The sequence below is a fragment of the Phacochoerus africanus genome, chromosome 7 (assembly GCF_016906955.1).
Source record: "Phacochoerus africanus isolate WHEZ1 chromosome 7, ROS_Pafr_v1, whole genome shotgun sequence".
NCBI classification, from domain to species: domain Eukaryota; kingdom Metazoa; phylum Chordata; class Mammalia; order Artiodactyla; family Suidae; genus Phacochoerus; species Phacochoerus africanus.
In genome coordinates this window covers 10,833,129-10,860,197 of record NC_062550.1, presented here as the reverse complement: position 1 = coordinate 10,860,197, position 27,069 = coordinate 10,833,129, and the positions used below count along the sequence as shown (strand labels likewise).

The following is a 27,069-nucleotide window of genomic DNA, read 5'->3' as shown; positions in this document are numbered from 1 at the left end:
TTGTTCTCTGTTTTCCAAATGCCTTGCTCAGTGCACAGTTGTTGCTCTCTCCAGTTTTCTCCTTTCTTGCTCTCTTCTCAGCCTTCTCCATCTCTGTCCCTGCCTCCCAAGACCTTGAGTCCATCAAGACCTTGATTTCGGAAGAGCCCTTGGCCCTGGCCCGGCTGGATGAAGCGAAGGAGAGCTTCAGTGGGTGAGGGCCACAGTGCTGGACCCAGAACCTCCTCCTTCCTGGGGACTCTGGCTCCACCCTCAACTCTTTTGGGGGCCGAAGGTCCCTTGGGGCAGCTGGGCAGAGCAGGGACGAGGTTCAGAGGAAGGGGTTGGGGCTCCCCGTTGTCCTTCATTCTTGGAGCCAGACAGCCCTTGGGATCCTGAGAATGGCTTCTGTCCCAGTCCCTTTGCCCGGGAAATGACAGAGAGACTGCAGTAGGAGGTTCCGGATCCAGGCTCCTTCAGTGTCCCAGGGCCTGTTCTGTGATGCCAGAAGGCATGGCTTCTGCCGCATCTATAGCCTCTTCCTGCTGCCTTTCTACTTTGCATCTGCAATGCTTGCGTGAGTACGAATGTGAATGTGAGTATGTGTGTGTGTGTGTGACCGGTTGGGGGTTCCTGGGTGTGACTGTGGACTTCTCTGGAGAGCTCTTTCCAGAATCTAATAGCCATACCAGTTAGAGGAGCCACCGAATCACCCACTAGAAGCATCACATTCATGCCCAGAATCCCGGGTGAACACCTGCATCATGCTAGACACCACGCTACCTGGGAAAACAGAGGTCAGAGATATAAATACACAAACAGGAGTTCCGTTGTGGCGCAGTGGAAATGACTCTGACTAGTATCCATGAGGATGTGGGTTCGGTCCCTGGCCTCACTCAGTGGGTCAAGGATCTGGCATTGCCGTGAGCTGTCGTGTAGGTGGCAGACGTGACTCGGATCCTGCATTGCTGTGGCTGTGGTGTAGGCTGGCAGCTGTAGCTCTGACTCGACCCCTAGTCTGGGAACTTCCACATGCCATGGGTGCGGCCCTAAAAAGCAAAAAACAAAATGAAACAAAAAAGCCATGTAAATACCCAAAGAAATATGAAATGACAATAGTTAAATGCTCTAAGCAAAAGAACAGGGATCTGGGAAAGAGCATCTTAGGGAGGGTGAGGGGGTGAGGGTGAGGTTTCGCAGAAGTCCTCCCTAAAGAGATGACTTCCAAGCAGAGCCCTAAAGGAGGCAGGGAAGAGCATACAGCAGAGGAACAGCATGCACGAAGGCCCAGAGGGAAGACGTCTTCGAGCGTTCTAGAAATGGACTAGCCGCCAGTGTGGGAGGGAAATGGCCTGGGGGAGGGGGCTGGGGAAGCCAGTAGGGCCTTCAGAGCTTCAGAGGCAGACAGGGCAAGACGTCTGGACTTTCCTCTAAGTGCAGGGTGAAGCCATTACAGAGTTTAAGCAGGGAGGGTGTGGTCACGTTGTAACGGGAAGCTCACTCCCCTTGGCAGCCGTGTAGGGAGGACTGGCCGTGCCAGGCCTGTGTAGGCCCGGAGATCTCAGGATGAGGAAAGTGTGGCCCAGAGCTCCAGGCGAAGGGGAAAAAGAAGCACAGACCAACCTTCCCTCTCAATGCGATACAGGTGCCTGTGAGCACAAACTGTACTGGGGGGACCTGAGAGGCTTCTTGGAGGAGGTGGCATCTGAGCTGGGCCTGAGGGATGGCAGGCAAGGTGGAGGCCAGCCCTCCAGGCTTAGAGAAGAGTTTGGGCCAAGTTGGTTCAGTGAGTGTGAAGGGTCTCCTCAGGATTGTAAGTCCCACAGTGGCTGAGTCAGCTCTGGACTTGATCTCTGATGGAGGGGCTGGGGGGTGGGGTGGGGTCTCTGGGGTCCAGCTGAGGCCTGGCACCAAGAACTGGCATCGAGGAAGTCCCTGATGGCCCCAAATCAGAGGGCTCCTGCACACACATGTCAGAGGGTGTGTGCACTTCCCCAATTGGGGCACAGCTGGGAGGACGGGGAGGTGGGGAAGAGGAAGTGTGGGCCACAGCCCGTCCCCGACAGCCTGGAGGAGGAGTCTCTTCTCAAGTTGAGAGGTTTGGGGTGGGCCCCCCGCCCCCAAAGGCGGCTCCGGGGACACCTGGGACCACGGCTGAGACGTGCGGTGGCTGGAGGGAAGTGAGAGGTGAACTCGGCCTGGGCCGGGCTGGGCGAGACCCTCCACCACCCACTCCCCTGGACCACTGATGGCCATGGCCGTGGCCCAGCAGCTGCGGGCTGAGAGGTGAGTGCGGGGGCGGTGCACCTCCGGGGGCCTCCTCGCTGTTCCCAGCAAGCCTTGGGGGACCGAGGCTGGCTTTCCTGTGTCCTCTGGTCAATGTCAAAGTTGAGAGGCCAGAGTTGACTCAAAACCCAAATACTCAGAAATGCAGTCTCTTAGAACCGGTTTAAGGAAACTCTGACTCATGGCTCACCTCCCTGAGGCACAGATGAAGACACCGAGGCTCAGAGAAGGGGAGTGACTTTCCCAGGGTCATGCAGGAATAGGTGGCAGAGTCTGGGCAGGAACTCAGGTGTACTGGGGCCCAGGCTGAGCCTTGCTGCTCCACGCTGTTCTGTGATGGCTTTTCATCTTCTGTTCAGACAGAGGCCCGGAATTAGGCTCATTCTCCCTCTTTATCCAGGGCTTGGCTCAAATGTCACCGCCTCCAAGAAGCCTTCCCTGATAGCGCCCCCTGAACCCTTGCCCCCTTCCCTTGTCCTGTATAGTCCTTACATTATTGGCAGAATAGTCTATACTCACGCCTTTTTTTTCTTTCTCGCTGGCGCCCAGATTAGAAGCATGTACTGTAGGATATTTGTCTCTTTTGCTCACTGCGGTATCCCCAGGATTTGAATAAGGTTGGTGCAAAGACTAAGGGCTCAGTAAACGCTGCTGAATGAATGAATGAATGAATGAATGGATCTTAGAGCTGGAAAATGTCCTTAGGTCTTTTCAGTCCAACCCGTCGTTGTACGGATGAGAAAACCGAGCCCCAAGGAGAAGAAAGTATTTTTATTCAGCATCACATGGAGTGAGTGGCACTGCTGGGGTTGGGCGCACAGTCTTGCCAGGGCCTAGCCTGTGTCTCAGGAAGCATTTTCGGGATGTTTCCTCAGTGACCAGGACTGTGCTCTGAGCTGCGGGGGGACCTGAGGACATGGGGGCTGACCCCTGCCCTCCTGGACTGGAACAGCAGCAGGTGACATGAAAAAAGTGTGTGTCACAGTGTGGAGGTGACTCAGATGGTCATTGGAGATGGGTCAGGTTGGTCTGGGCCAAAGTGGGCGGCAGAGGGCCCGTGGTGGAGTCTGGGGCCGGAAGTGGAACCTGGCATGGAATTCTCGAAGGTCAAATGTCAGAAGGAAGGCTTACGTATGTGTGGAGGGAGGGGCAGCAGAGGCAAAGGCTGGGAAGGCAGAGCAAGAATGGCTTTTGAGGAGTTCCCATCGTGGCTCAGTGGACTAGTATCCATGAGGACATGGGTTTGAACGCTGGCCTCACTCAGTGGGTCAAGGATCTGGCGTTGCTGTGGCGTTGGAGCAGGCTAGGACGGCTGCAGCTCTGATTCAACCCCTAGTCTGGGAACCTCCATATGCTGCAGGTGCAGCCCTAAAAAAAAAAAAAAAAAAAAAAAGAATGGCTCTCAAGAGCCACAGAGGAGGGTGGTGCTAGGGGCTAGGGGGCTGGGGTGAGGTTGTCCCATTCACTTCCACCCGACTCGGTGGACGCTGGACCCCGCACACACACCTGAACCTTCAGGAAACAGCTGCTGCTTGAGGCTGGGAGCACTTCCTCTTTCTCAAGGCACGTGGGTCAGAGGCAGGAGGCCCAGAGCCGGCCCACCAGCCTGTGTGTCCCCTGGCTCAGCACCCCCGCCTCCCCGCAGGCAGCCAGGCTCTCCCCATGCGGCCCACAGCACGGCCCACCCACTTGCTGGACTGCAGACTGAGGGAGCGGCCTTAGGTTGGGCTCCTACGTTGTGCCAGAACTGTTCTGGGCGCTGGGGATGCAGCAGGGAACGGGGGTCCCGCTCTCGTGGGGATCCCTCGTAACTTTGTCCTTCTTGCCTGGCTGGGGCCTTTGCACTGGCCTCTCTCCCTTGCCCCCTGTCCTGAGGCCAACTCTTAATTGCTTCACCCATGGACCACCCAGCACCCCTTCTTCTGGGAAGCACCCCCCCCGACCAGCCTCGGTCTGAGGGAGCCTTGACCCCCCTGTATACACAGCAGCCCCGCTTCTCTCTCTGATAAACCTCCATATGCTGCAGGTGTAGCCCTAAAAAAAAAAAAAAAAAAAAAGAATGGCTCTCAAGAGCCACAGAGGAGGGTGGTGCTAGGGGCTAGGGGGCTGGGGTGAGGTTGTCCCATGTTCGAAGCATCTGCTTGCCAAACCCTCTTGCCCAACGCACAGCCGATTCTGTGAGGGACTGTCAAGCGGCCGGGCTCCTGCTGGCGCTCAAAACATCAGAGGCTTTTTCTTCACCACGTCTGTGACCACGGAGATCATGCAATTGCCAGACGCCTCCACTCGACCACGAGACCCAGGAAAGCAGAGGCCACGTCCTCATGTTCTTAGAATAGTGTCTGAGCTGCAGTAGCAGGGTGTGGGGTAGTGGTTCTTATGATGTAATTACTGTCGTTATTATCATTACTATTTCAGATGGGGAGACTGAGGCTGGGAGGGGCCGGGATTTATCTGACCTCGTGCAGCAGGCTGTTGGGAGCTTCAAAGCAGGGCCCGTGCAGCCGTGTTCAGGACCAGAATTCTGGAGCCATATTCCGGCTTCTCGACTTCTTTGGGCAAGTTCGTTAACCTCTCTGAGCCTCCGTTTCCTCGTCTGGAAAAAACATGGACACTCTCGGAAGGGCACCTGGTGCTCGGGGCGCTCAGGAAATCGTGAGCTGAAGTTAGTTATTATTGCCCAGCCCTCCCGAGTCCCCCCTCAGGGCCATTTCTAGCTCTCCGGTTCCTTCCTGCCCCATCCCCAGCCAGCTGCAGGTGAAATCCCCCTGAAATGCACAGTCTTGGGGGAGAAAGTGGAGGAGGAAGCTTCCCCCAAGGGTGTAACCCCGGAACCGTGTGTGGAAAGTGAGTGGCGAGGTTGCCAGAAGCCACCGAGTTGCTCTGGGAGCAATGGGGCTTTCCTCTCCCTGCCCGCTGCCACCCTGAGTCACCTCCCAGCCAGCCCTCCAGAGTCCTGAGGTGGCCCAAGAGCCCTGGCAGCCCAGATCACATGGGGACTGGCAGGGCCTGGGACTGGGGGTGTAGCCTTTGAAATCGATATTACGGCCGGTGCTGAGGTTCAGATGTGGCAGGCCCCACCCCCACTCCCACCCTGTTTCCCAGTTGCTGCAACAGGAAAGTTATGTTTGCTTTCCTTGTTTCCTCATCCGGCCACAAGCAGCTGGACTCTGCAACCCCTAAGCTGCGCCTTCTCCATCTCCTTGGTAGTTTCCCTTCCCACATGTGTCCCTCTCAGCCCCCTCCTCTGCTCATTCTGATTGCTCTTCTTTGGGGGGGGGCGGTCCTTAACTACCAGTCACAGGGCACATGGTTGGTTCTTACCCTCCCACGAGCTGAGCAGCACCCCCCCCCCCAATCCTTGCTGAACTCCAGAGACACACTGCTTTTGCTGGACTTCAGCTTGGGTACCCAAGAGGCCCCCCAAATTAGCATCCCCAAATGGAGTCCATCAGCTGGGCTCCCCTCCCACCCATCCTGGTCAGAATATGGGTAACATGGGGGTGTCAGTCTTGACACTGCCCTTTCTTTCACCTCTACATCCAAACAGTCCCCAAACCCTACTGGCCGTAACTCTAGAGTGACTCACAGATCAGTAATGTGTCTGTCAGAAACGCATAAGGCCGCAGACAGAAGAGGAACTGAGAGTGGCTGAAACAGGCATTTATGCTTTCACGTAACAAGAAGTCCAGAGGTCGGCCACAGCTGTTTTGCAGCTCTCTGACTTCAAGACCAGCATCCCAGAGTCCTGTGAGCCTTCTCATGATGTGCCTCCTGGATGCAATATGGCTGCTGCAGGTCCGAAGTCACACCTGCTTTCCAGGGAGGCAGAAGGGAAAGGGGGAGGAGACCATGCTGGCCTTGTCCATCCCTCTGGATCAGGAGAGCAAGCACAGTCCCAGAGGGTCTTATGGCAGAGTTCCTCTTATGAACTGGTCACGTGGCTGCTCCTAGCTGCACGGGAGGCTGGGAAACAGCAATGGGATAATTATGTTTGGCTTAGACCAATAGTGATCTGTCACCATGGGGCTGGACCTTGCCACCCTGAAAAGAATTGGAGCTTGATTAGCAAGAAGCAGCAGCTCACACGAAAATGGAACAGTGTCTGCCAAGGGCGATGTCCCTTGTGTCTGTCCTCTCCTGTCCCCGCTGTCTGGCCTGGGTCCGCATCAGCTCTCGGCTGGACCACTTCAGGGCCTCCCAATGGGGCTCTGTCCCTTCAGTCTCTGCCCTCCTGTTCCTCTCCACTCAGCTGCCCGAGTTGGTCTCCTTAAGCCAAGATCCTGTTGTGTTTTCACTCTCTTCTGAACACTCATGTGGATCCCGATTGCCTGTAAAATTCCTGAGCTCGGCACTGGAGACCCTCCTCAGCCTGGCCTCAGCCACCTATTCAATCTCTGATCACAACAGACTCCAGCCACACTAGACCTGGGCCTCAGACCCTTAGCACATTCTGTTCCCTCTGCCCGGAAGGCCCTTCCTCCATCCTACCTAATGGACTCCTATTTAGTCCATCTAGATCTGGCCCAAAGGTCACCTCCTCTGTGAGGGTTTCTCTGACCAGGACGTAATGAGCCCTTCTCCCTGGGAGGTGTGTGTCAACTTCCTTTACACCTGTGACCCAGGGCCTAGAACAGGCTCTGGTATGTTAGGGGTGCCGGATGCCCTGTTTCCGGATGAATAAAGCAGTTGCAAAGCGATTTGCTGGACTCTAATACGGCTGTCTGATATATGACCCTGTCTCCAAATGCCTTGGATCTCAAGGTCAGGTCTGTAGTGGGATCTGGCACAGGTGGGTGTTGAAGGGGAAGTTGCAGATACATTGGTTCACTCGGCACGGGGTCTCATATCCAGGGGCCACCAAACACAGCAGAGGTGATACCAGGATTTGATTTCTCTTCTCCTCCTGCCTCCCTCAGCGACTTTGACCAGCTTCCTGACGACATTGCCATTTCAGCCAACATCGCGGACATCGAGGAGAAGAAAGGCTTCACCAGCCACTTTGTAAGAGAGACCCGTCAGCCTTCGCCTCTGACCTCTGAACCTTTACCCTCTGAACTCTGAGCCTCCAACGCTCTCATCTCTTCACTTCTATCCCAGTGGTTCTCAACAGGGCCATTCTGCCCACCAGGAGACGCTTGGCAGTAAATATCTTGAGACACATGATTTTTACGACTTGGGGTGGGGCGTCTAGTGCATGGGGTCCAGGATTGTTGCTTCACGCAGCGTAATGGCAGTCCCCACGACAGAGAATTACCTGGCCCCAAATGTAATACCGACATCGAGAAATTCTGCCCTGTCTCTAGGGCCTCTGGACCTGCCCGCTTCTCCGGCCCTGGCCTGCGAGGCCCCGCCCCCGGCCTGCGAGGCCCCGCCCCCGGCCTGCGAGGCCCCGCCCCCGGCCTGCGAGGCCCCGCCCCCTGGCCTGCAAGGCCCCACCCTAGGCCTCTGTCCTCCTTAGGTTTTCGTCATCGAGGTGAAGACGAAAGGGGGGTGCAAGTACCTCATTTACCGTCGCTACCGCCAGTTCTACGCCTTGCAGAGCAAGCTGGAGGAGCGCTTCGGGCCGGAGAGCAAGACCAGCCCCTTCACCTGCGTCCTGCCCACGCTCCCAGGTACGCAGCCACCGGCTGCCCCAGGACAGAGCCCCGTCCATCCGCCTCTCCTCCCAGCTCTGCCTACTGCTTGGTGCTTCTGTTTCAGCTCAAACCATTCTGTTTAGTGAAAACCGTTCCTTTAGTCCATGCCCCTCCTCCTGCCAGTCACCGGCTGCCACCTCTAGCTCTCCCGCCTCATAGCCCTTGACCTCCTGTGCTGCCATGACCTTGTCGGCCACCCTGCTTCAGCCATCCACCACGGAGGCTAGGTTTGGAGCGCATCAGCCGGAGTCTCTCCTCCTGCAGACGGAATCCCCGCGTTTCCCAAGTGAAACACAGACCCATCTTCCAGCCGCCCCCGCCCCGCCCCTCTCACTCACCGTCTCCTCCCCCCCCCCCCCCCGCTCCCCCACTTTCCTGCCGGGACGCGGCAGGGGGCACACTCTGCTTTTGGACAGTCCCCTCACCCCTCGCCTCCTGGCCTCCTCCCCAGCTCAGTCCCATCGCACCTTGGACAGGACCAAGCCTCGCGCTTCTCAAGGCCTTCCCGAGTGAGCCCAGCAGGAGAAAGCCCCACCGAAGCGGGGTGTGGGGCACATGGGGTGGACTTGGCTGTGCCCTCCACACCCTGCAGGCTGCATCCGAAAGCTGTTCCCACTTCCTGCCCTTCCTGTCTTCAAGCTCCAATCCCCACCTCCAGCTTGCTTTCCTCTCACCTCAGCAAACGCCCAGGGTTCCCTGCATCCAGCATCCAGCCCCACGGAGGATGCTGGCAGATGCTGTCTTCCAGGGCTCCCTGGATGCTGACTCCCAGGAGCTCTGAGGATGCCGTCTCCCAGGGGCTTGCTGGTCCCCTTGCTCCGCCCCGCCCCTGCCTCCAGCAGCCAGGAAGAGGGGCCTCACCTGTTCACCTAACCTCTCCTCTCTTGGCCCTTTAGCCCGGCCACTCATCCCCTGTGTTCCCTGCAGACTCACCTTCTCCTTTATCTACTGACTCTCCGTCAAGCTCCTCCACGGGCGGGCTCAGTTCTCTTCCTTCTCGAAACAAACATGTGTCTGCCTTTGAGAATAAGTCTTCACTCACTGTCTCACCTTCTTATCTCCCACCCTCTATTCAGCCCACCTGCCTGGCTTCAGCTCTTCCCGCTCCACTAAATTCCCCTCGGGATGGTGGCCCGTGACCCGCTAACTCTGATCCCTGGGCATGACTCAGGCCTCCCTCATCTTCCTTGACCCCCTTCTCCCTCTGGGACACTCTCTCCAGACTTTCAAGGCACTAGTTATCTCTCATTTCCCTTCCCACCTCACCGCTGCTCCTCCAGCTCTTCCAGAATCCACCTCCCCAGCTGCTCCTTGGAAGGCGGCTTCTGCTATACCCTCACCCTCAGTTTTGTCTTCTCGTCCGGCCCCCTCCTCCCAGGCAATCTGACCCCGGCCTGTGACTTTAATTACCCCTTTTCTTGCTACTATTTCCCCACAGTCTCTCTCGACCCTAGACCTCAGACACTACCCTCTGACCGCTGCCAGGCACCAGCCCAGTGTGTCTCAGGGGCAGCGGGCAGAGGGAGCCAGACCCATCTCGCCTCGCCTCCTGGGGGGCCCTCTGGGTGGGCGGTTCCCCTCGCTCCCCGTTAGAGGACCTCTGTCTTTGGTCAACTGTCATCTCTTTCCCTTTCCACCAACACTCTGCCTTGCTTTTGAGGAGCGATTCACTCATCCACTCCACAAAAATGCATTGATCTGTGCCTCATTCTGCACTGCGGTTCTTAACTATGGTGGCATATTGGAAGTAACTTGAGGTTTAAAGAATCCTGGTGCCTGAACCTCACCCTCCATGATTCTGCTTTAATTGTTCTGGGGTGAGTCCCCCACGATGAGATTTTAAACGCTCCTTGGGTGACATGAACGTGCAACCAGGGTCGAGGACCTCTGTTGCAGGTGATGAGACAACATCAAGATCCTGTTCTCTAAGAATCCTCTGTGTGTGTGTGTGTGTGTGTGTGTGTGTGTAGGAGCAGGTAGTACATAAACAATTAAAACCAGAAAAGCAGCCGCTGGTGAGAGTACAGCAGGGAACACATGGTGGATGGCGGGAAGATGGGAGAGGGGGGAGAATTCCTGGCCCGGGTGGGCAGCTCTGAGCCCAAAGACTCAAAGAATCTCAAATTAGATGTAAACTATTGCATTTGGAATGGATAAGCAATGAGATCCTACTGCAGAGCACAGGGAACTACATCTAATCGCTCGAGATGGAAGATGATGGAGGAAGTGTGAGAAAAAGAATGTATATAAATATGTAACTGGGTCATTTTGCTGGACAGCAGAAATTGACAGAACATTGTAAATCCACTATAAAAAAAAAAAAAATCTCAAAGACCCACAGACTTAAAGACTCAAAGAATCTGGCCCTTGGGCCAGATTCCCAGGACAGCTCTTTGCATTTCCTCAGCCAAAGTCTACGTGGGTGTGAAACAGGAGATCGCCGAGATGCGGATACCCGCCCTCAACGCCTACATGAAGGTAACAGTGGGGCCAGACCACGTAGCCCCTGGCTGGGTACAGGATGCGGTGGGTGGGGAAGGAGTCAAGTACCATCCCTGGCATGACTTTGGGAACTGGGGCCGGTTCTCCCGCTTCGACAGCCCCCATCTTCAATCTTAAAGGCCAAGCCTTTGGAGAAAAACTGGACCTGTTCTTAGGGTTCCAGGGGGTGGGGCAGGAGCAATGGAGAAGGTTCAAGGAGCCACACTTGGAATAGATAAATCTAATGGCTGTGCCGAGTGTCCTGGTATAAAGAGAAAGGTTCCAGTGCCTGCCCCGAGGTCCCCACTGTCCACTGGGAATACAGATGGGTGGATCATGAAGCCACAAAAAGACCCAGCCTGTATAACAGGGGCGTGGGAGACCAGGGCCCCAGCTTTCTCACATAGCACCTTTGCATGAACAGGGCACAGGCTGGATTATAATTGCGTCCACTGGCCTTGGATGGATGTCCATGTGTATTCCCCAGCCTGTAAACTGTCTACATCCTTAGGAGATGAGGGCACAGAGGAAGGAGCATCTTAAAGGCAGAGACCAGGCTGGTTAGGAAAGGCTTTCCACCAATTAGAACTGGGCAAGAAAGGTATAGTGTTCCTCATGAGGTAGTGAGCACCCTGTCACTAGAGGCATACAAATCATGGCTTGATGGGAACTGGGGAAGGAAGTCCTCTTCAGGGCCCAGGGGCATCCTCACAGACAGGGAGGCCTCCCCTTCCTCTTCAACTCTTACAAGAAAAGAGCACTAAACGAGGAATCTCCTTAGTCTTTGCTCTGACATGAGGTGAGTTAGGGCCATTTGATCATCCTGTCTAGATCTTGGTTTTCTCACCTATGAAATGGGGTGGTGCTCCTAATTCTCTGGTCTCGTGGGAGGGGAGTGATGCAGGGATCTATTGAGAAAAAGACAGGAAAGTGCTTGTAAACTATGAATCTGCTTCCAGAATGTGAGAAGGCATGATTCCTAGGGGAGTGAGGGGCTGGAGGAGTGCAGAGGAGCTGGGGGCGGGGAAGGATGTGGCCATCCTGCCCTCCTCAGTGGCTGCAGGAATCCTGAGCTCTGGGGAGAGTTGAGGCCGGGTGGGAAGGCCTATGGGCTCCAGCGCTGGAGGTGTCTCCCCTCCAGGGGGCGCTGTGACAGCTGCTCCTTCCTGGTGGCTCCACTCTCCTTCAGTGGGGATGGAGAAAGAGGGAGGAGGGACCTTGGACTGGAGCTGGAGCTCTTCCTTCCACACCTGCGCTTAGCCATCAGCAGCCAGAAGGATCCCATTCTCTGCCTGTCAGTGCCTGAGTGGGCTCCTTGAAGCCCAGAAGTCAATCAATGCAGGAATCTCTGCTACGGTAACCCCCACCCTGGGCTTGAAACATTCAGAGACGGGGAGCTCACTACCATTCTCTCCCGACCCAGGCTGCTCATCCACTGTTGGACAGCTATTAGAAAAGCTTGACTAGTCGGGATACTAGTCAGGTGCATTTCTGCTGAGCCACAATAGGAACTCCTCTCTTATCCTTGTTTTAAAATGAGGAAAATGGGAGTTTCCGTTGTGGCTCAGCGGCTAAGAATCTGACATAGTCTCCATGAGGATGCGGTTTCAGTCCCCGGCCTCGATCAGTCGGTTAAAGATCCAGCGCTGCTGCAGATGTGGCTCAGACCCAGTGTTGCTGCTGCTGTATCATAGACCAGCAGCTGCAACTCCAGCTCTGACTCAGTCCCTAGCCTGGGAACTCCCATATGCTGCAGGTGTGGCCTTAAAAAGAAAAAGAATGGGAGTTCCCATCGTGGCGCAGTGGAAACGTATCTCACTAGGAACCATGAGTTTGTGGGTTCCATCCCTGGTCTCGCTCAGTGGGTTGGGTATCCAGTGTTGCCGTGGGCTGTGGTGTGGGCCGCAGACATGGCTCGGATCTGGTGTTGCTGTGGCTGTGGCATAGGCCAGCGGCTACAGCTCTGATTGGACCCCTAGCCTGGGAACCTCCATATGCCATGGGTACAGCCCTAGACAGACGAAGGACAAAAAAAAAAGGAATGAAAAATAAAATGAGAAAATTGAGGCACAGAGAGGTAGAGTCACTCACTCAGAATCACAGAGCAGTTAGGCAGGTAGGATGGGCTGTGAATCCACATCTCTGTGGCTCTAGGATTGCGTTCTCACCCACTGTGCTCTGTCAAAATAAAAGTAACAGCATCCATGATAACATCCAACTTGGATGGGGTCCTTGCTAGATACCTGATGCGGTTTTTGAGGGTGGTACACATGTTTGTTTATTTAATCCTTACACAATCTCACAAGGGAGATACTACCAGCCCCATTGTATTAATGAACTTGCAGAGGCCCGCTTGTCCATGGTCACCCAGATGAGCAGCAGAGCTGGGATTCTATCCCGGGCACAGCCTGGCTCTGTCTGTGCCCTTAAACCCACCTCTGGACAGGCTCTCACCACCACCCATAGGACAGCCCTGTCTTTTCCAGGCTCTGAGCATCCAGTTTCTCCAGGATCGCGTGCCCAGCCCCTCCCCATCCTGCTGTCCCTGGGGGATTGGCTGAGGGGGTCTGGGTGCCTCTGGAGCTGCAGCACCCAACGCCAATCACAGTGCTCCTGGTGGACCTGGGCAGTGGGCAGCTTGGGGGCTGACCCTGCTGGGTTTGGGGCACTCTACGTCCTCACAGCCCCCGGGGTCATTGCCTCGTGGTGAGTGTGTCCGGCCTCAGATCAAGAGTCCGGACCACCGCTTCTCAGGTCTGCCAACCAGCCTGGGCACTTTCTAACTCTGAGCCTCAGGTTTCCCACCTGTGATAAAGCACCAGGAAGCCTTTTTTTTAGGCTGTAATACCACCGATTATTGTTAATGTGGTTTATTTGCAGGATCCCCTCCTTCGCTATGACCTCATTTTGACCTGGGGGATGCACTTTGGCGGAAGATCGCTCTAGACGCCCAGCTGTGTGACCCTAGACAGATCCCTTCACCTCCCTGACCCTAACTCCCAGGTTGCTGTGAGATAAATGAGGTCACGTGGTGTGGCACTCGGTGCAGCGCCTGGACAGTCTCCACCACGTCATGTCACCTGTCATCAGTGTCATTGTCGTGCCTGGAGGCCTTCGAGTCTTCTCCAAATGAACTGTTCTCAAGCAAGTTGGTCCCCTCTTAACCTTGAACCCAGGAGCAAATCTTATGACATGTTACCCTCAGCCTATTGAGATTTAAAAATATATATCTTGTTTCTGGAATTCCCATTGTGGCTCAGTGGGTTAAGATCTCAACTAGTGTCCATAGGGATGTGGGTTCCATCCCTGGCCTCTCGCAGTGCGTTAAGGATCTGGCGTTGCCATGAGCTGTGGTGTAGGTCGCAGATGCAGCTCGGATCCCACGTTGCTGTGGCTGTGGTGTAGGCCAGCAGCTGCAGCCCCAATTCAACCCCTAGCCTGGGAATTTCCATATGCCACGGGTGTGGCCCTAAAACAAAAAAAGATAAAAATATATCTCGTTTCTGTTGTCAGGCAGGGGATGCATTAGTAGAGAAAGGGGGACCAAGGTGGGGGACGGGATGGAGCAGCTGGGCTGGGGTGTTGGGACCTTCCGCTGACCGTCCCCACGGGTCTGGCCTCTTCCCCAAATGCAGAACCTCCTCAGCCTGCCCATCTGTGTGCTGATGGATGAGGATGTCCGGATCTTCTTCTACCAGTCAGCCTATGATGCGGAGCAGGTGCCCCAGGGGCTCCGCCGGCTCCGCCCACGCACCCGGAAAGTGTAAGTGATCCGTCCCGCACTCCCACCGGCCAGACCCCTGGGCCACTTGCTCCTGACCAGGTGCTGTGTCCCAGAGGTCCCTGCTGCAGAGGCACTTCTCTTCCCCAAAAGCAGGCAAGGAATAGAGGCGGGTCCTATCTCTGAGCACCCCAGGATGGTTTGGCTTGTTAGATGAGCTTGGAAAATCACGTGTAGAGCCTAGAGGGACAGAAAGTGGGTGTGTTTTGATCTGTGACAATGAGGACAGGGCTGGGCCATTGGCAGGAGAGCTTGGTACCACAGCAGCCACAGGGGATGGCCCGGGGCCTCTGGATGCCTGGAGAGAGTAGGGAGTGAGGAAGGAGTGGGGAGCCTTCCTGTCTGCCAACAGCCCCCCTTGTGTTGCCTGTGATGCCTTGTCCCTGGTTAGTTTGAGTTCCTTGGGGCCAGTGGTGGTTCCTGATGTTTCACACTGACCGCCAGGGGACGCTGCTGTTCACTCCCTTGTTCCAAACAGCCCACTGCTCCCTCCAGTCCCTTCTAAGCAGGGAAAAAAAAAATCATCAAAAATCCAAGCCACCGAAACAAGTCTGGGTCTTACTGTATAGCACAGGGCACTACATCTACTCTCTTGGGATAGACCATGATGCAAGATGATACAAGAAAGGGAATGTATATATATGTATGGCCCAGCCACTCTGCTGTACAGCAGAAATTGGCACAACACTGTAAATCAACTATACTTAAATAATAATAAAACCACCCCCTTTATATATAAGTTGAAACACAAAGAAATAGGACTGGACTGCCAAATGAGGCTGCTAAGAATTCCAGGACAGGGTGCCCGAGCCCTGCCCTCCCACCCACCGTCTCCCTCCTTCCTGCAGCCTGTATCTCTGAGTGGCCTCTCCAGGCCCGGCCATCTCTCCTCTGCACCCAGGCAGGCGTGGCCCGAATTCCAGCTGTGCCCCACAGCAGCCCTGGGTCCTGGAGCAGAGCACGGCCCTTCTTGAAGTCCGTTTCCTCAGCTGAGAAATTAAGGGTTTGGTGGGGGGAGTGGTGTTGGCAAGCTCGGGCACGAAGCAACTGTCCGTCTGAGCCTCCGCTCCCTGGTTCCATGGCGGGAGGATAAGTCCCTCCTCCAGGGGCAGGGCAGGGGCAGCGTGCTGGCCCAGAAGAGCGACCAGAGCTGCGTCTTTAACGCCTCTGTGCCCCCCTCCTTTCCTGCCCCCACTGCGGGTCTCCTCTGGGCACAGAGCCAGGAGGGATGACATGACAAGCCCCTCTTCTCTCTCCTAGGAAGAGCGAGTCCCCACAAAGTGCCAGCCTTGACCGCATGGCAGCTCCACGAGCAGAGGTAGCCCCACTGGGCCAGGCTCTCCCACCTCACCACTGGGCAGCAGCCTGGCTCCACCCTTCGGCCATGAGCACTTCCTGCTGGTGCCTGCCGTGTGCCTAGGATGGGCCTGGGTACCGGGGGCGGGGCTGGGGGTGGGGAGGAAGGGCCCTCAGCCTCAGCCTCAGCCTCAGCCTCAGATGCGTGAGGACCCCTGGCCCGCTGAGGTGGGGTGGGGGCGTGTGATGAGCACCCAGGCAGAGGGACACCCATGGGTCCATGCAGCATTCACACAGCAAGGTCTCCTGGGTCATTCCGTCTGCCTCGGGGACTGAAGCTTTAGAGGTGACTCAGACCAGGCCCCGTCCTCAAGGGGCTCACAGCTCCCCAGGGAGGCACCTTTTGAAATGGGCATGTCCAAACCAGTGTGGTCAATGCCCTGGGGGTTATGGGGGCACGGGAGTCCCCCCCAGTGAGGCCTGGGGGAGGGGGAAGTTACCCAGTCCTAGGAATTTGGCTCCTTCCCTCTCATGCTCAGCCCACCAGGCCTGGAAGGAGCACCAGTTCTGGAGTCGGGGAGACCTGGGTTCTAAACCTGACTCCTTCACTAACAAATAGCCTTAGACAAATCTCTCATCCTTCCTGAGCCTTGGTTTCCTCATCCGTTAATTGGGACACTGAAGTATGTACAGCCCTTTCATCGGAGCTCAGTGAATATTTCCTCCCCGGCTCCTTACCCCACCCTTCTCCCCAGGCCCTGTTTGATTTCACTGGGAACAGCAAACTGGAGCTGAATTTCAAAGTCGGAGATGTGATCTTCCTTCTCAGTCGGATTAATAAAGACTGGTTGGAGGTAAGATTGGAGGTGAGGGTGGAGGTGAGGATGGACGTGAGTTGGAGGTGAGGATGGAGGTGAGTGGGAGGTAAGGTTGGAGATGAGGATGAAGGTGAGTTGGAGATAAGGGTGGAGGTGAGGATGGGAGTGAGTTGGAGGTAAGGTTGGAGGTGAAGATGGAGGTGAGGATGGAGATGAGGTTGAAAGTAAGTTGGCGATGAGATGGCTTCAAGTCTAGTGGGGGGATCAGAGAATGAGCAGGGGTCTGAGAAGGCCCCAGGGGAGAGATACTGTCCAAAGATAGTCCTGGAGATCTGGGCAGGTAGATGGGGGAAACCTGAGGCGTGACTGGAACAGAAGATTCTAGAGCTTACACTTGCCTTTGATGCTGACTTCGACAAACATTGCTTTGGGCAAGTCGTTCAGCCTTCAGAGGCTAATCTCCCGGCGTGGAACAGGGTATCTCAGCCTGTTCACCGTTGACATTTGAGGCCAGGCGGTCCTCTGCTGGAGAGCTGCCCGGCGCATTGCAAGATGTTTAGTGGCTTCCTTGGCGTCCATCCACTCGATGTCAGTAGCACCCCTCCAGCCGCAACAATCCAGTATGCCCCCCAGACATTAGGCCCAGGGGGCGGAGCGCCCGGCTGAGATGCGCCTCTGTAATCTGGGGTGCTGTTTCTTACCACGCAGGCAGACATGAGCTCGGGACTCTGGCGTCACATCCTAGCTCTGTTTTTAACGAGCTTTGCAACTCTGGGCCACTTGCTCAACCCCGTGGTTTCCTTTCCCGTAAATGGAGATGGCACTGGCCTGGCTGTTTCTTCACGGGGTTCTGGGAAGGGTTAAAGGGGGTGCAGCTGTTCAGAGCCCAACCCAGGGACAGCCTGGCCCGAGCCAGGACCGCTGGGGGAGTTAAGTGAGACTCTGAAGCCAGGGCCTGTCTTGGCCGTGCTTTGTCCCTGCACGTGGCAAGCGAGGTCCATCCCGGGCCTCATCCCATGACTGGACATGGGGTGGGGGTGTCACCAGGTGGGAGGCCCTGGCCTGGTGCCAAGCTTTTGGATTAAGTCTTATTGTTATTAAAGATTCCCTTTTCTTGGAGTTCCCGTTGTAGCGCAGTGGTTAATGAATCCAACTAGGAACCATGAGGTTACAGGTTCGATCCCTGCCCTTGCTCAGTGGGTTAACGATCCGGCGTTGCCGTGAGCTGTGGTGTAGGTCGCAGATGCGGCTCAGATCCCGCGTTGCTGTGGCTCTGGCGTAGGCCGGTGGCTACAGCTCCAATTAGACCCCTAGCCTGGGAACCTCCATATGCCGTGGGTGCGGCCCTAGAAAAGACAAAAAGACACACACACACACACACACACACACACAAATTCCCTTTTCTCAGGGCTCCTGGGGTAGGGGTGGGGAAGGAGGTTGAAGGGCAGGTCCTGAGGCAAGGCCAGTCCCAGGCTGGTGAGGAGTACAGGCTAACTATTGGTCTCACCACTGGACATTTGTGATTTTACCCCAGTCCTGGAGATCTGTCTCAGCTACTCAACAGCTCCACAGTGGAGTGGTCTTGCTGGGTCATTGAGCAGAAACAGGAAATGTTTGTTGCCTTCTTGTTTTCTAGAAAGTTCTCTGTGTCAGTATGCTGGCCATTTTCCTGCCTCAGACGGAGGGGAGGCTTAGGGGAGGAGCCAGGATGCTATTTCAGCCTGTTTTGATGTCTGTGAAAGGGGATGGGAGCCATCTGTCTTCCATGGGGTTGGGAGGATTTGAGAGAACATGTGACACCGCACAGGCAGTGGCTGGGTCTGGGCTTCAGGAGAGAAGCTGCTCTAGGGGAGGTGGTATCCGGGGATGAGTGAACAGAGGGGCAGGGCCCCACCCCCATTCTATTTTCCTCCTAAACACTTACCACCCTCTGACTCACCGTGAAGTTCACCCCTTCATCTGTGTATCATAGTGGAAGCTCCAGGAGCGGGCAAGGATTTTGATCCCTTCCCGAGGGCCCACAGCCCACCGGGTAGCTGGCGCTCAAGAAGTCTTTGAATAAATGACTGAGAGACTGAATAAATGAATGAGGTGAAAGCAGTGTTCCAGATTCCAGGTCTTGATCTATTTCAAAACGGACGTCTTGGGGACGTTCCCCTGTGGCCGCAGCGGGTTAAGGATCTGGAGGTGCCACACCTGCGGCCCAAAGGTTCAGTCGGTGGCCTGGGGAACTTCGCCCTGGGCGCGGCCAAACAAACAAACAAACAAAAACAAACAAAAACCACAAAAACCGGACATCCTGGGGTGAAGAGCTTGGTGACCACGCCCACTTCTCCTCCTCCCTCTGCAGAAGGGGACCCCGACCTCATCTGATTTTCCCTGGGTTCTAAAGGGGCGGGGCCCCCAGGGATGGTCCTGCTGCTTCCCCTGGAGCCCACAGGGCAGTGTCGTGTTTCCCCCTCAGGGCACTCTCCGGGGAACCACGGGCATCTTCCCAGCATCCTTTGTGAAGATCCTCAAGGACTTCCCGGAGGAGGAGGACCCCACCAACTGGCTGCGCTGCTGCTTCTATGAGGACACCGTCAGCACCACCAAGTGTGTGGCCGCGGGGAGGGTGGGACCTGCCCCCCCACCCCTCCCCCACCCCCACCTCCACCTCCACATCATGGTCCAGGTTCCAAGACCCAACCAGAGGGCATGATCCCCCCACCCCCCCCAAACACACACTGAAAAGCCTGCAGTGGCTCCCGCTGCCCTCCTGATAAACCACCATGTTGTCACAAGGTGTCAAGGGCCAGGGCCCCCCCCCCCCCACCAGCCTCATCCCCATGTCTCCCCTCTGGCCTGTGGCCTCCTCATCCCACCCTGTTGTCCCCTTAGGGACATCGCGGTGGAGGAAGACCTCACCAGCACCCCACTCTACAAGGACTTGCTGGAGCTTGTGAGGTGAGGGGCTGGGGTGGGAGGGCAGAGGGCATCAGGCCCCCTGGAGAAAAAGGCAGACGGAGAAAGAGCGCATTCGGGGGCCGTGGGTTTTGCATCTCTTTTGCCTTCCTGTTTTGCCCACAGCCCCGCCCTGCAGAGTGGGTATCAGGTCCCCCATGTGAGATGCGTGAGGAGCTGGAGAGAGGAAAAGGGGGCTTACAGATTGTACGCCCAGATTTGCAGCTAGAGCTGAAGTCTCTCTAGGTCAAAATGTTGGACTTGGACCCTCCACCATCAGGGAACCACCCCCTGCAAGGTCCAGTTTAGTTATGAATAGTTGTTTACAGAATGGAAATAGCCATTGGTACCTTCCTATGACCGTAAAAGTAAGATCTATTCGTTATTTAAAAAAAAAAAGAGATCACAGAAAGCTATGAAGAAGTGAAATCAGGCATTCCGGTTGTGGCTCAGCAGGTTAAGAACCCACCTAGTATCCATGAGGATGCAGGTTTGATCCCTGGCCTTCTGAGTGGGTTAAGGATCCAGCGTTGCTGCAAGCGGCAGCGTAGGGTCGTAGATGCGGCTGAGATCCTGCGTTGCTGCGGCTGTGGTGTGGGCCGGCACCTGCAGCTCTGATTCAACCCCTAGCCTGGGAACTTCCATATGCTGTGGGCGCGGCCTTAAAAAGGAAAAAAGAAAAAGAATTTCACTCCTCTCATTCCCTATGGTTCACGCAGATTGCTTTAGCGCACACCCCACCGCCACTCCCCCATAAATGTTATTTAATTGGCTCCACGGCATCGTTCTGTGGATGCACCGTCACTAGTGCACCCACATCCCCTTTTCCTGACCATTTAAGGTAACTTCCCCTTTTTTTACGACCACGAATAGTGCTGCGAGCCACTTATTTCGTGACTTGTCTGATGGTTTCCTTAGGCTGACTTCCTAGAAGTGGGATTTGGGGAGCAAGGTGTTTGCAAGTCCGATAGGCTTCTGATCCATTTTGTCAAAGGACCTATGGAAACGTCGGATGGCTTTTTACTGTCACCAGCCAGGTGTAGGAGTGTCCATCTCACGGAGTCTGCCCTTAAAGAGGTCTCCTCTGTAGCCACACACAGGACGCTCACAGGGGCTTTATCCCGCTCTCCTCTTTGCCCTGCAAGACCCAGTTCTCTTCCCCACGTCTGTTCTTACATCTTTGGTGTATTTATACGCAAGACATTCCAGGCTGGAATGCTTATTTATTGCAAAAGTCCTGTTCTCCCTTGTAGGTCTCTGTTTCTCCATCTGAGTGGGAGGTGGGACCACTCGGAGGATACGGCCGGTGTCCAGCGCTGACCTCTTCCGGTTCTTAGATCCCAGCCCTAAAACCCCCTCCATCCCCTCGCTCTGCCCCCATGCTTAGGCCTGGGGCCGCAGGACGGTTCACGAACCCTGATCTCTCCCCTCAGGCGGGAGTTCCAGAGGGAGGACCTTGCCCTCAACTACAGGGACGCCGAGGGGGATCTGGTTCGGCTGCTCTCGGACGAGGACGTGCAGCTCATGGTGAGACGGGCCCAAGGCCTCCCCTCCCAGAAGCGCCTCTTCCCCTGGAAGCTGCATATCACCCAGGAGGACAACTACAAGGTCTACAACACGGTTCCCTGAGCTGCCGGTGTCCCTGGGGCTGTGAGGGGGCGCCCAGCAAGGAGCCCTCCGAGGGAATGCGGACCAAGAAAGGCCGGGAGCACGGGGCAGGCTTCCTGGTTCTGTATCCATCGGACCTGCTGGGCGTGGCTCGTGCTGTCTCGACATCTGGTCTCTGAATTAAATAAACCATTTTGTCTCCAAGGGCCAGACGGGGGAAGATGGTATCTTTTGAGAAGAGAGAGGAGCATCAGTGAGGGGTCATTTACATACGGGCGGGTCCTGGCGTTGCTGGGCCTCTAATGCAGCCCCCTAGTCCCCTTGCCTTGTCCTCATGTGTGGAGAAACCCAGGGGCACTCGTGTTCCTGATGGCCACTCCTTCTGGCACTCTTTCCTGGGACTGACCACCTGCCGCACGGAAGTCATCTTCCTTAGGGTACTCTCGGGGTCAGGCCAAGGCCAAGGCCAAGGCCAAACCCTCTGTGTGACCAGAGTCAGGAGCTTCCTCTAATTCCTGCTCTCAGAGGGGGTGGAGACCTTGGATGCAGCCAAGAAGATGGGGGACCCCTCTCCCCTCAGCTCTCAGGCTTTTGCCACCCTCCCCCAGAAAGGGCAGGCTGCCAGCACCCTACACCCCCACACTCCACCCTGGGCTGTGGGGGTGCTGCTCTGGGCCCTCACAGCCCCCACATCAGTGTGCAGGGCCACCATGACAAAGTACCCCACAACAGGCATTCAGTGTCTCACAGGTCTAGAGCCTGGAAGACCGAACTCCAGATGTCAGCAGGGCTTTGCTGCCATGAAGCCTGTTGGAAAACCTTCTTTGCCTCTTGCTATCTGCTGGTCTTTTTCTGGCATTCCCTGGCTTGTAGAGGCTTCACTCCACTCCTCCAATTATATATAGCATGTTTTGCTTTTTAGGGCCTCACCCTTGGCATGTGGAGGTTCCCAGGCTAAGGGTCTAATCGGAGCTACAGCTGCCGGCCTACACCACAGCCACAGCAACCCTGGATCCGAGTCGCGTCTGTGACCGACACTACAGCTCACCGCAATGCCAGATCCCCGACCCAGTGAGCGAGGCTAGGGATCGAATCCGTATCCTCACGGATACTCATCAGATTCATTTCCGCTGAGCCATGATGGAAACTCCCAAGAGAAGATCTTAAAAGCTGTCAGAGAAAGTGGAGGTCACTGCAAAATAACAAAAAGTCAGAGTGAGAAGCAGACTTTTCAACTATGCCAATGGAAGCTGAAGCCAATATAATTACAGCTGCAGATTTTTGAGAGAAAACCTCTCTCGGTCTGGAATTTATCGGCTTCATAGAACTATCTGTCGATAATTAAGGCAAAATGAATCAAGCATGGATACAGGAGTTCCCGTCATTGCACCGCAGAAACAAATTCAACCAGGAACCACGAGGTTGCGGATTCGGTCCCTGGCTTCCATCAGTGGGTTAAGGATCCAGCGTTGCCGTGAGCTGTGGTGTGGGTTGCAGACGTGGCTCGGGTCTGGCGTTGCTGTGGCTGTGGCGTGGGCCGGCGGCTATAGCTCCGATTCGACCCCTAGCCTGGGAACCTCCATATGCTGTGAGTGTGGCTCTAAAAAGCCAAAAAAAAAAAAAAAAGTATGGATACAAACCAAATCTGTTAACAAGATCCCTGAACTAAAAGTATCTCTAAAGTATATGCTTCGAGAAGAAGGAAAATGGCCCTTGAGGAATAGAGTCTGAGATTCAAAACTAAATGATCCACAAAAACAGAGGTGAGCATATTTTTGGACTTGGGTTGACTTAGCTAAGCTGGTCCTTTATTTCCGAGAATTTCCATCCCTGCCTAGATCCAGGTTGGCGTGGGCCACAAGACACATTTTGCCAGAGACACTTAGAAAGCCATTGTGAAGCGGCAGGCAACCTCTTTTTAGTTCAGATAAGAAGCGGAGTCCCTTATCCGGCAAACAGGACGGGAGGGGTAACCCGAGAAATATTTTCTGCCCGATGAGCAACCACTTGGTGCCAGTGGTGCGCAGGCATCCTGGACGAGGAAAAAACACTCCTGCGATGTTATCATCTTTCCTGGAGAATCGCTCACGCACAACCCCTTCCCGAACGTCGACTGGAAAGCAGTGTTGCAGCGTTTATTGCTCCCTCATGGGATTTGTGCATTACAGCCGCGTACAAAGAATTTTCGAGCAAGGATACACACATTGTTTTTCCAGGCGGTGTGTCTGCTACAATCGCAGAGCCTAAGACTCCATCACTCCTGAAAGAGTTCAGTCTTCAAAGTGCCGTTTCTGTGACTGCCAACATTTAGATGGATGCTGATAAATGACCGCTGGCAAATGCTGATGCAGACTTGGTCTGCAGTGACGCCAGCTCTCCCCACTGACCCACAGACAGCCGTGAGCTTTAGACAGTTAGGACATAGGCTTCCATGTTTTGTTCCTGTTTTGTTTCGAGTCCCGCAGACTTCATCTAAAATGCAAAGAAGAGTTAAGGGCTTGGAATAGTCAATAAAGTCCTGAAGGAGTTCCTGTTGTGGAAATGAATCCGACTAGGAACCATGAGGTTGCAGGTTCGATCCCTGGCTTCCATCAGTGGGTTAGGGATCCCGCGTTGCCGTGAGTCGTGGCTCGGATCCGGCGTGGCTGTGGCTGTGGCGTAGGCCGGCAGCTGTAGCTCCGATTAGACCCCTAGCCTGGGAACCTCCATATGCTGCGGGTGCAGCCCTAAAAAGACAAAAGACAACAACAACAAAATGTCATTAAAATATAATAAATAAATAAAGTCCTGAGGATACTAAAGCGATGAGGCATCGGAATGAATATCATTCCAATAATTTAGCAGGAATTATTGTCCTGCCATGTCTTGTAATGGAAGAGAAAAAGGTGTGATACTGGCATAGGGATTGACAATCTAGCCATAGAGCCGAACGGAGAGCCTGGGAAGAACATGGGTACGTGGTATTTAATATGTGATAGAAGGAGCTTTACAGATCAGTGCGGGGAAGGAGGATGAAACTTAAAGAATGAGACTTGTACCAATAGGCAATCCATGAACATGGCCTTAATATGTTTTCTTGACTCTTGTGGCCAATAGATGTGACCCAAGTAGGGTCTTGCTGAAAGATAGGGCCAAATGAGGCTATGCCTTGGTGTGCCTGGCCTTGGAGGAGAGGGGCCAGGGCAGAAGTCCAAATAAGGCCGGTTGTGGGGACAGACTTGGAACTCTCTTCCCAGGCTGTAAATTTTGGGACTTTCCGCCTTTGAGGTGCTGGTTAATGTTCCATTTTCCCGTAAGCCAGTGCAGTAAACCGTCACAATAGCCTTGGTCTGGAGGTTTGTCTTTAGGAGCAAGAGGGAATGGACAAAGGAAGGAAGAGGAGGGCCCAGCTGGGAAGGGAGGGGGCGAGGGGAGGAAAGGGGAGTGGCTGCCCCCCTGGAGGAAGTGGTGAGGAGAGTGAAAGCAGGGGAGGCGTTTGGCCCCGTGGGTGAAAACATGGGCCTGTCTCCATCACTTCCTTAGCTGGGTAATGTGGATAGGAGACTCAGTTTTCCCACCTGTAAAATGGGCTCATAATTAATGGTACCTTCCCCCTTAGTCCAAGAGATTTGTAAAAATCAGGAACTATACCTTGTACGTTGCTAGACACACAACACCCACCCCCAAAATGCAGACTTAATAAAAAAACAACCTGAAACAAAGTCACTAAGCTTTTTTTTTCCATTTGTTTAAAGTTGTATCAAAGTCTAGTTGAGTTACATACAGTGTTGTGATAATTTTACAACGCAATAAAAATGAAATACAATAATGTGATTCAATTATACAGGGACACACATGGAAGTCACCAAGCTGTAACAGCAACTCTGAGCATTTGACTTGGGGCCCGTGGTCTGGCAGGGATTGGGGGCGCAGTGAAGGCTGGCTGGGTCTGGAGGGAATTGGAGACTCTGATCGTATTTCCCACCAGACCTTGTCCAACCCGGCCTGTGATAGTTCCCTCAAGGAAGAAAGGGATCCCCGCAGGGCTTGTACCTGTGACTGGGGTTATTACTCTTCAGTGGACTTTGCAAGCTGTGTCTTTGCCTCTCAGGCCTGTCGAGAATTCACCAGGAACTTTCCTGTAAAGTTCGTTTGACCTTTTTCACCCCTTTGAGACGGAACAGGGTGCACTTGGAGCCAAATAACACCCGTTTTAGGATGTTTGGTGATTTGGGTCCCGAGCTTCCATCCTTCCTGTTTGGAAAGGAGGGCCTTTGAGAAACAACATTCACTTTTGCAGCTTCTGCAGTCCCTCCCTCCCTGCCCCCATCCGGAAATCTTCTAACCTCAGAAAGCCCGGCAGCGGGAATCCTTGCGTCCCCATGACCTCTGGGCACAGAACCTCTGGAGATGCGTGTGTGGGTTTGGGAGAGGGAGGTGGGGCAGAGGCTTCCCAGACAACAGACCAACGTGGATGGATGAGATCAAAGTCATACAAAAAAGACAAAGCATTTCTGCAGCTGAAGCAGAAGGGCACCTGGTGGTGGCCCATCAGTGGTGGTAACTGTCCCCTTGTCTGGGGAAGGCGGAAGCCATCTGCCCCAGAGAAGGGGTGGCCAGAGGATGAAGCCAGCTGTCCCACCCCGTTTCCTCTGGACATCTCAAGTCTGTTGGCACCCAGTACCAGGCCCTGCAGAGTGAGGGGAGGGCAATGAAATTTGACAAGTCAGAAAATATCAGCAGCTGAAAAGTGTTAAGATCTGTTGCTGGAGGGAAAAAGTGAAGTTCTTTCAGAAGAAAATAGGATGATTTGGGGGTAATAAGTAAATAAAAATAAGTAAACTTTTTTTTTTTTTTTTTTTTTTAGTGAGCTGAAAGCATCAATTTCTACCAGGTGAATGGTTCAAAGATTAAAATATACTCAGGAGTTCCCGTCGTGGCTCAGTGGTTAACAAACCCGACTAATATCCGTGAGCATGTGGGTTCGATCCCTAACCTTGCTCCATGGATTGAGGATCCAGCATTACCATGAGCTGTGGTGTAGGTCACAGATGCTGCTCGGATCTGGCATGGCTGTGGCTCTGGCCTAAGCCGGCGGCTATGGCTCCGATTCGACCCCTAGCCTGGGGACCTCCATATGCCGAGGGAAGCGGCCCTAGAAAAGGAAAAAAGACAAAAAAAAAAAAAAGAAAGAAATCTGTAAGGATGTCACTCAGTGGCTTTCTGAGAAAACCAAGCAATTCCCCGATCAACTTGGCCCTAGGACTTCAGTGGGTTTTTTGGGGTAGGGAAGATTTTTAAAAATTGTGTCTCCTTCAAATATACGATAAGTATATAAAATATATGGGACACAATTTGCCATTTAAGTGTACAATTCACTGGCATCCACTATGAAATTCACCTTTTTCTGGGCTAACCCAGCCCCTTCCTTTCCCATCCTTCCCCATTTCCGTCTCCCCCCCCCCCCATATCAATAATCCGCCTAGGCTGGTCATCAGGCTATGGTCTCTCAGCTCCAAACCCATCCTTCTATATTCTGCTTTGTTGTGATGTCGGACCTGGGACTTCTCAACCACATTTCTGCTCTGTCAGCTGGTTCCCTGGGAGTGTCTGATGATGGGGACACAAGAGAGACGCCTGAGGCTGGGGGAGGGGAAGGAAAAGAGACTCTTGCTCCTTCCTCTTCCTCGCTGTTCTGATAAGCCTCACTCCGGGGGCTCTGCTTCTCCCTGGCCACGACCATTCTCTCCTCTCACAGCAGTGAACTCATGTTGCAGTTTTTCCAGCACTGGCAGCACCTGCTGCATGGGACAACTCTGTCCCCTCCCCGCCCAACACTTCCCAAGACACTGGCACCAGTTTAACGATGCCCTCTCCTCGGAGGGCTGAGCTTCACCTTAATGGAGGTCCCATCTCTCTCTCAACTCTCTTTTTTTTTCTTTTTTCCTTCCTACACGCCTGCAGCGAATGGAAGTTCCCAGGCTAGGGGTCGAATTGGAGCTGCAGCTGTGACCTACGCTACAGCCACAGCAACACAGCATCTGAGCTGCATCTGCAACCTACACTGCAGCTTGCGACAATGCCAGATCCTTAACCCATGGAGCGAGGCCAAGAATCCAACCTGCATCCTCAAAGACACTATGTTGGGTCCTTAACCCGATGAACCACAATAAGAACCCCTGAGGGACCCGTCTCTTAATTTCTAAGTTTTCATAATTTCCAACCCTTCTCTTTGTTCCTTCCTGCAGTTGTTACTTCC

The 27,069-nt window shown here is 54.4% G+C and overlaps 1 protein-coding gene and 1 long non-coding RNA gene across 3 annotated transcripts; one reads left to right on the top strand and one right to left on the bottom strand.

Moving 5' to 3' along the window:
* Nucleotides 1-2,019: 2,019 nt before the first annotated feature.
* Nucleotides 2,020-21,035, top strand: NCF4 (neutrophil cytosolic factor 4). The gene is made up of 10 exons (XM_047786364.1): nt 2,020-2,265; nt 7,185-7,269; nt 7,727-7,880; nt 10,312-10,382; nt 14,021-14,148; nt 15,427-15,484; nt 16,218-16,316; nt 18,745-18,875; nt 19,161-19,226; nt 20,657-21,035. The coding sequence occupies exons 1-10, from the start codon at nt 2,228-2,230 to the stop codon at nt 20,850-20,852; spliced, it is 1,026 nt and encodes a 341-aa protein (XP_047642320.1). The 5' UTR covers nt 2,020-2,227; the 3' UTR covers nt 20,853-21,035.
* LOC125130708 (uncharacterized) lies at nt 3,647-13,685 on the bottom strand. 2 transcript variants are annotated; one of them, XR_007135769.1, is made up of 5 exons: nt 12,477-13,685; nt 11,233-11,293; nt 5,855-6,231; nt 4,725-4,861; nt 3,647-4,612 (listed from the first exon to the last, which is right to left on the bottom strand). It is a non-coding gene; the product is annotated as an uncharacterized LOC125130708 (long non-coding RNA). The 2 variants fall into 2 exon arrangements; XR_007135768.1 differs by having other exon boundaries at nt 3,647-4,861.
* Nucleotides 21,036-27,069: the final 6,034 nt, after the last annotated feature.

What these genes read in the sequence shown, in the direction of transcription:
- NCF4 (XM_047786364.1), top strand. Translation starts at nt 2,228, where the DNA reads ATGGCCATGGCCGTGGCCCAGCAGCTGCGGGCTGAGAG. An exon ending in AAGGCTTCACCAGCCACTTT is followed by an intron (nt 7,270 to 7,726) that starts GTAAGAGAGACC and finishes TGTCCTCCTTAG; the next exon opens with GTTTTCGTCATCGAGGTGAA. An exon ending in CCCTCAACGCCTACATGAAG is followed by an intron (nt 10,383 to 14,020) that starts GTAACAGTGGGG and finishes CCCCAAATGCAG; the next exon opens with AACCTCCTCAGCCTGCCCAT.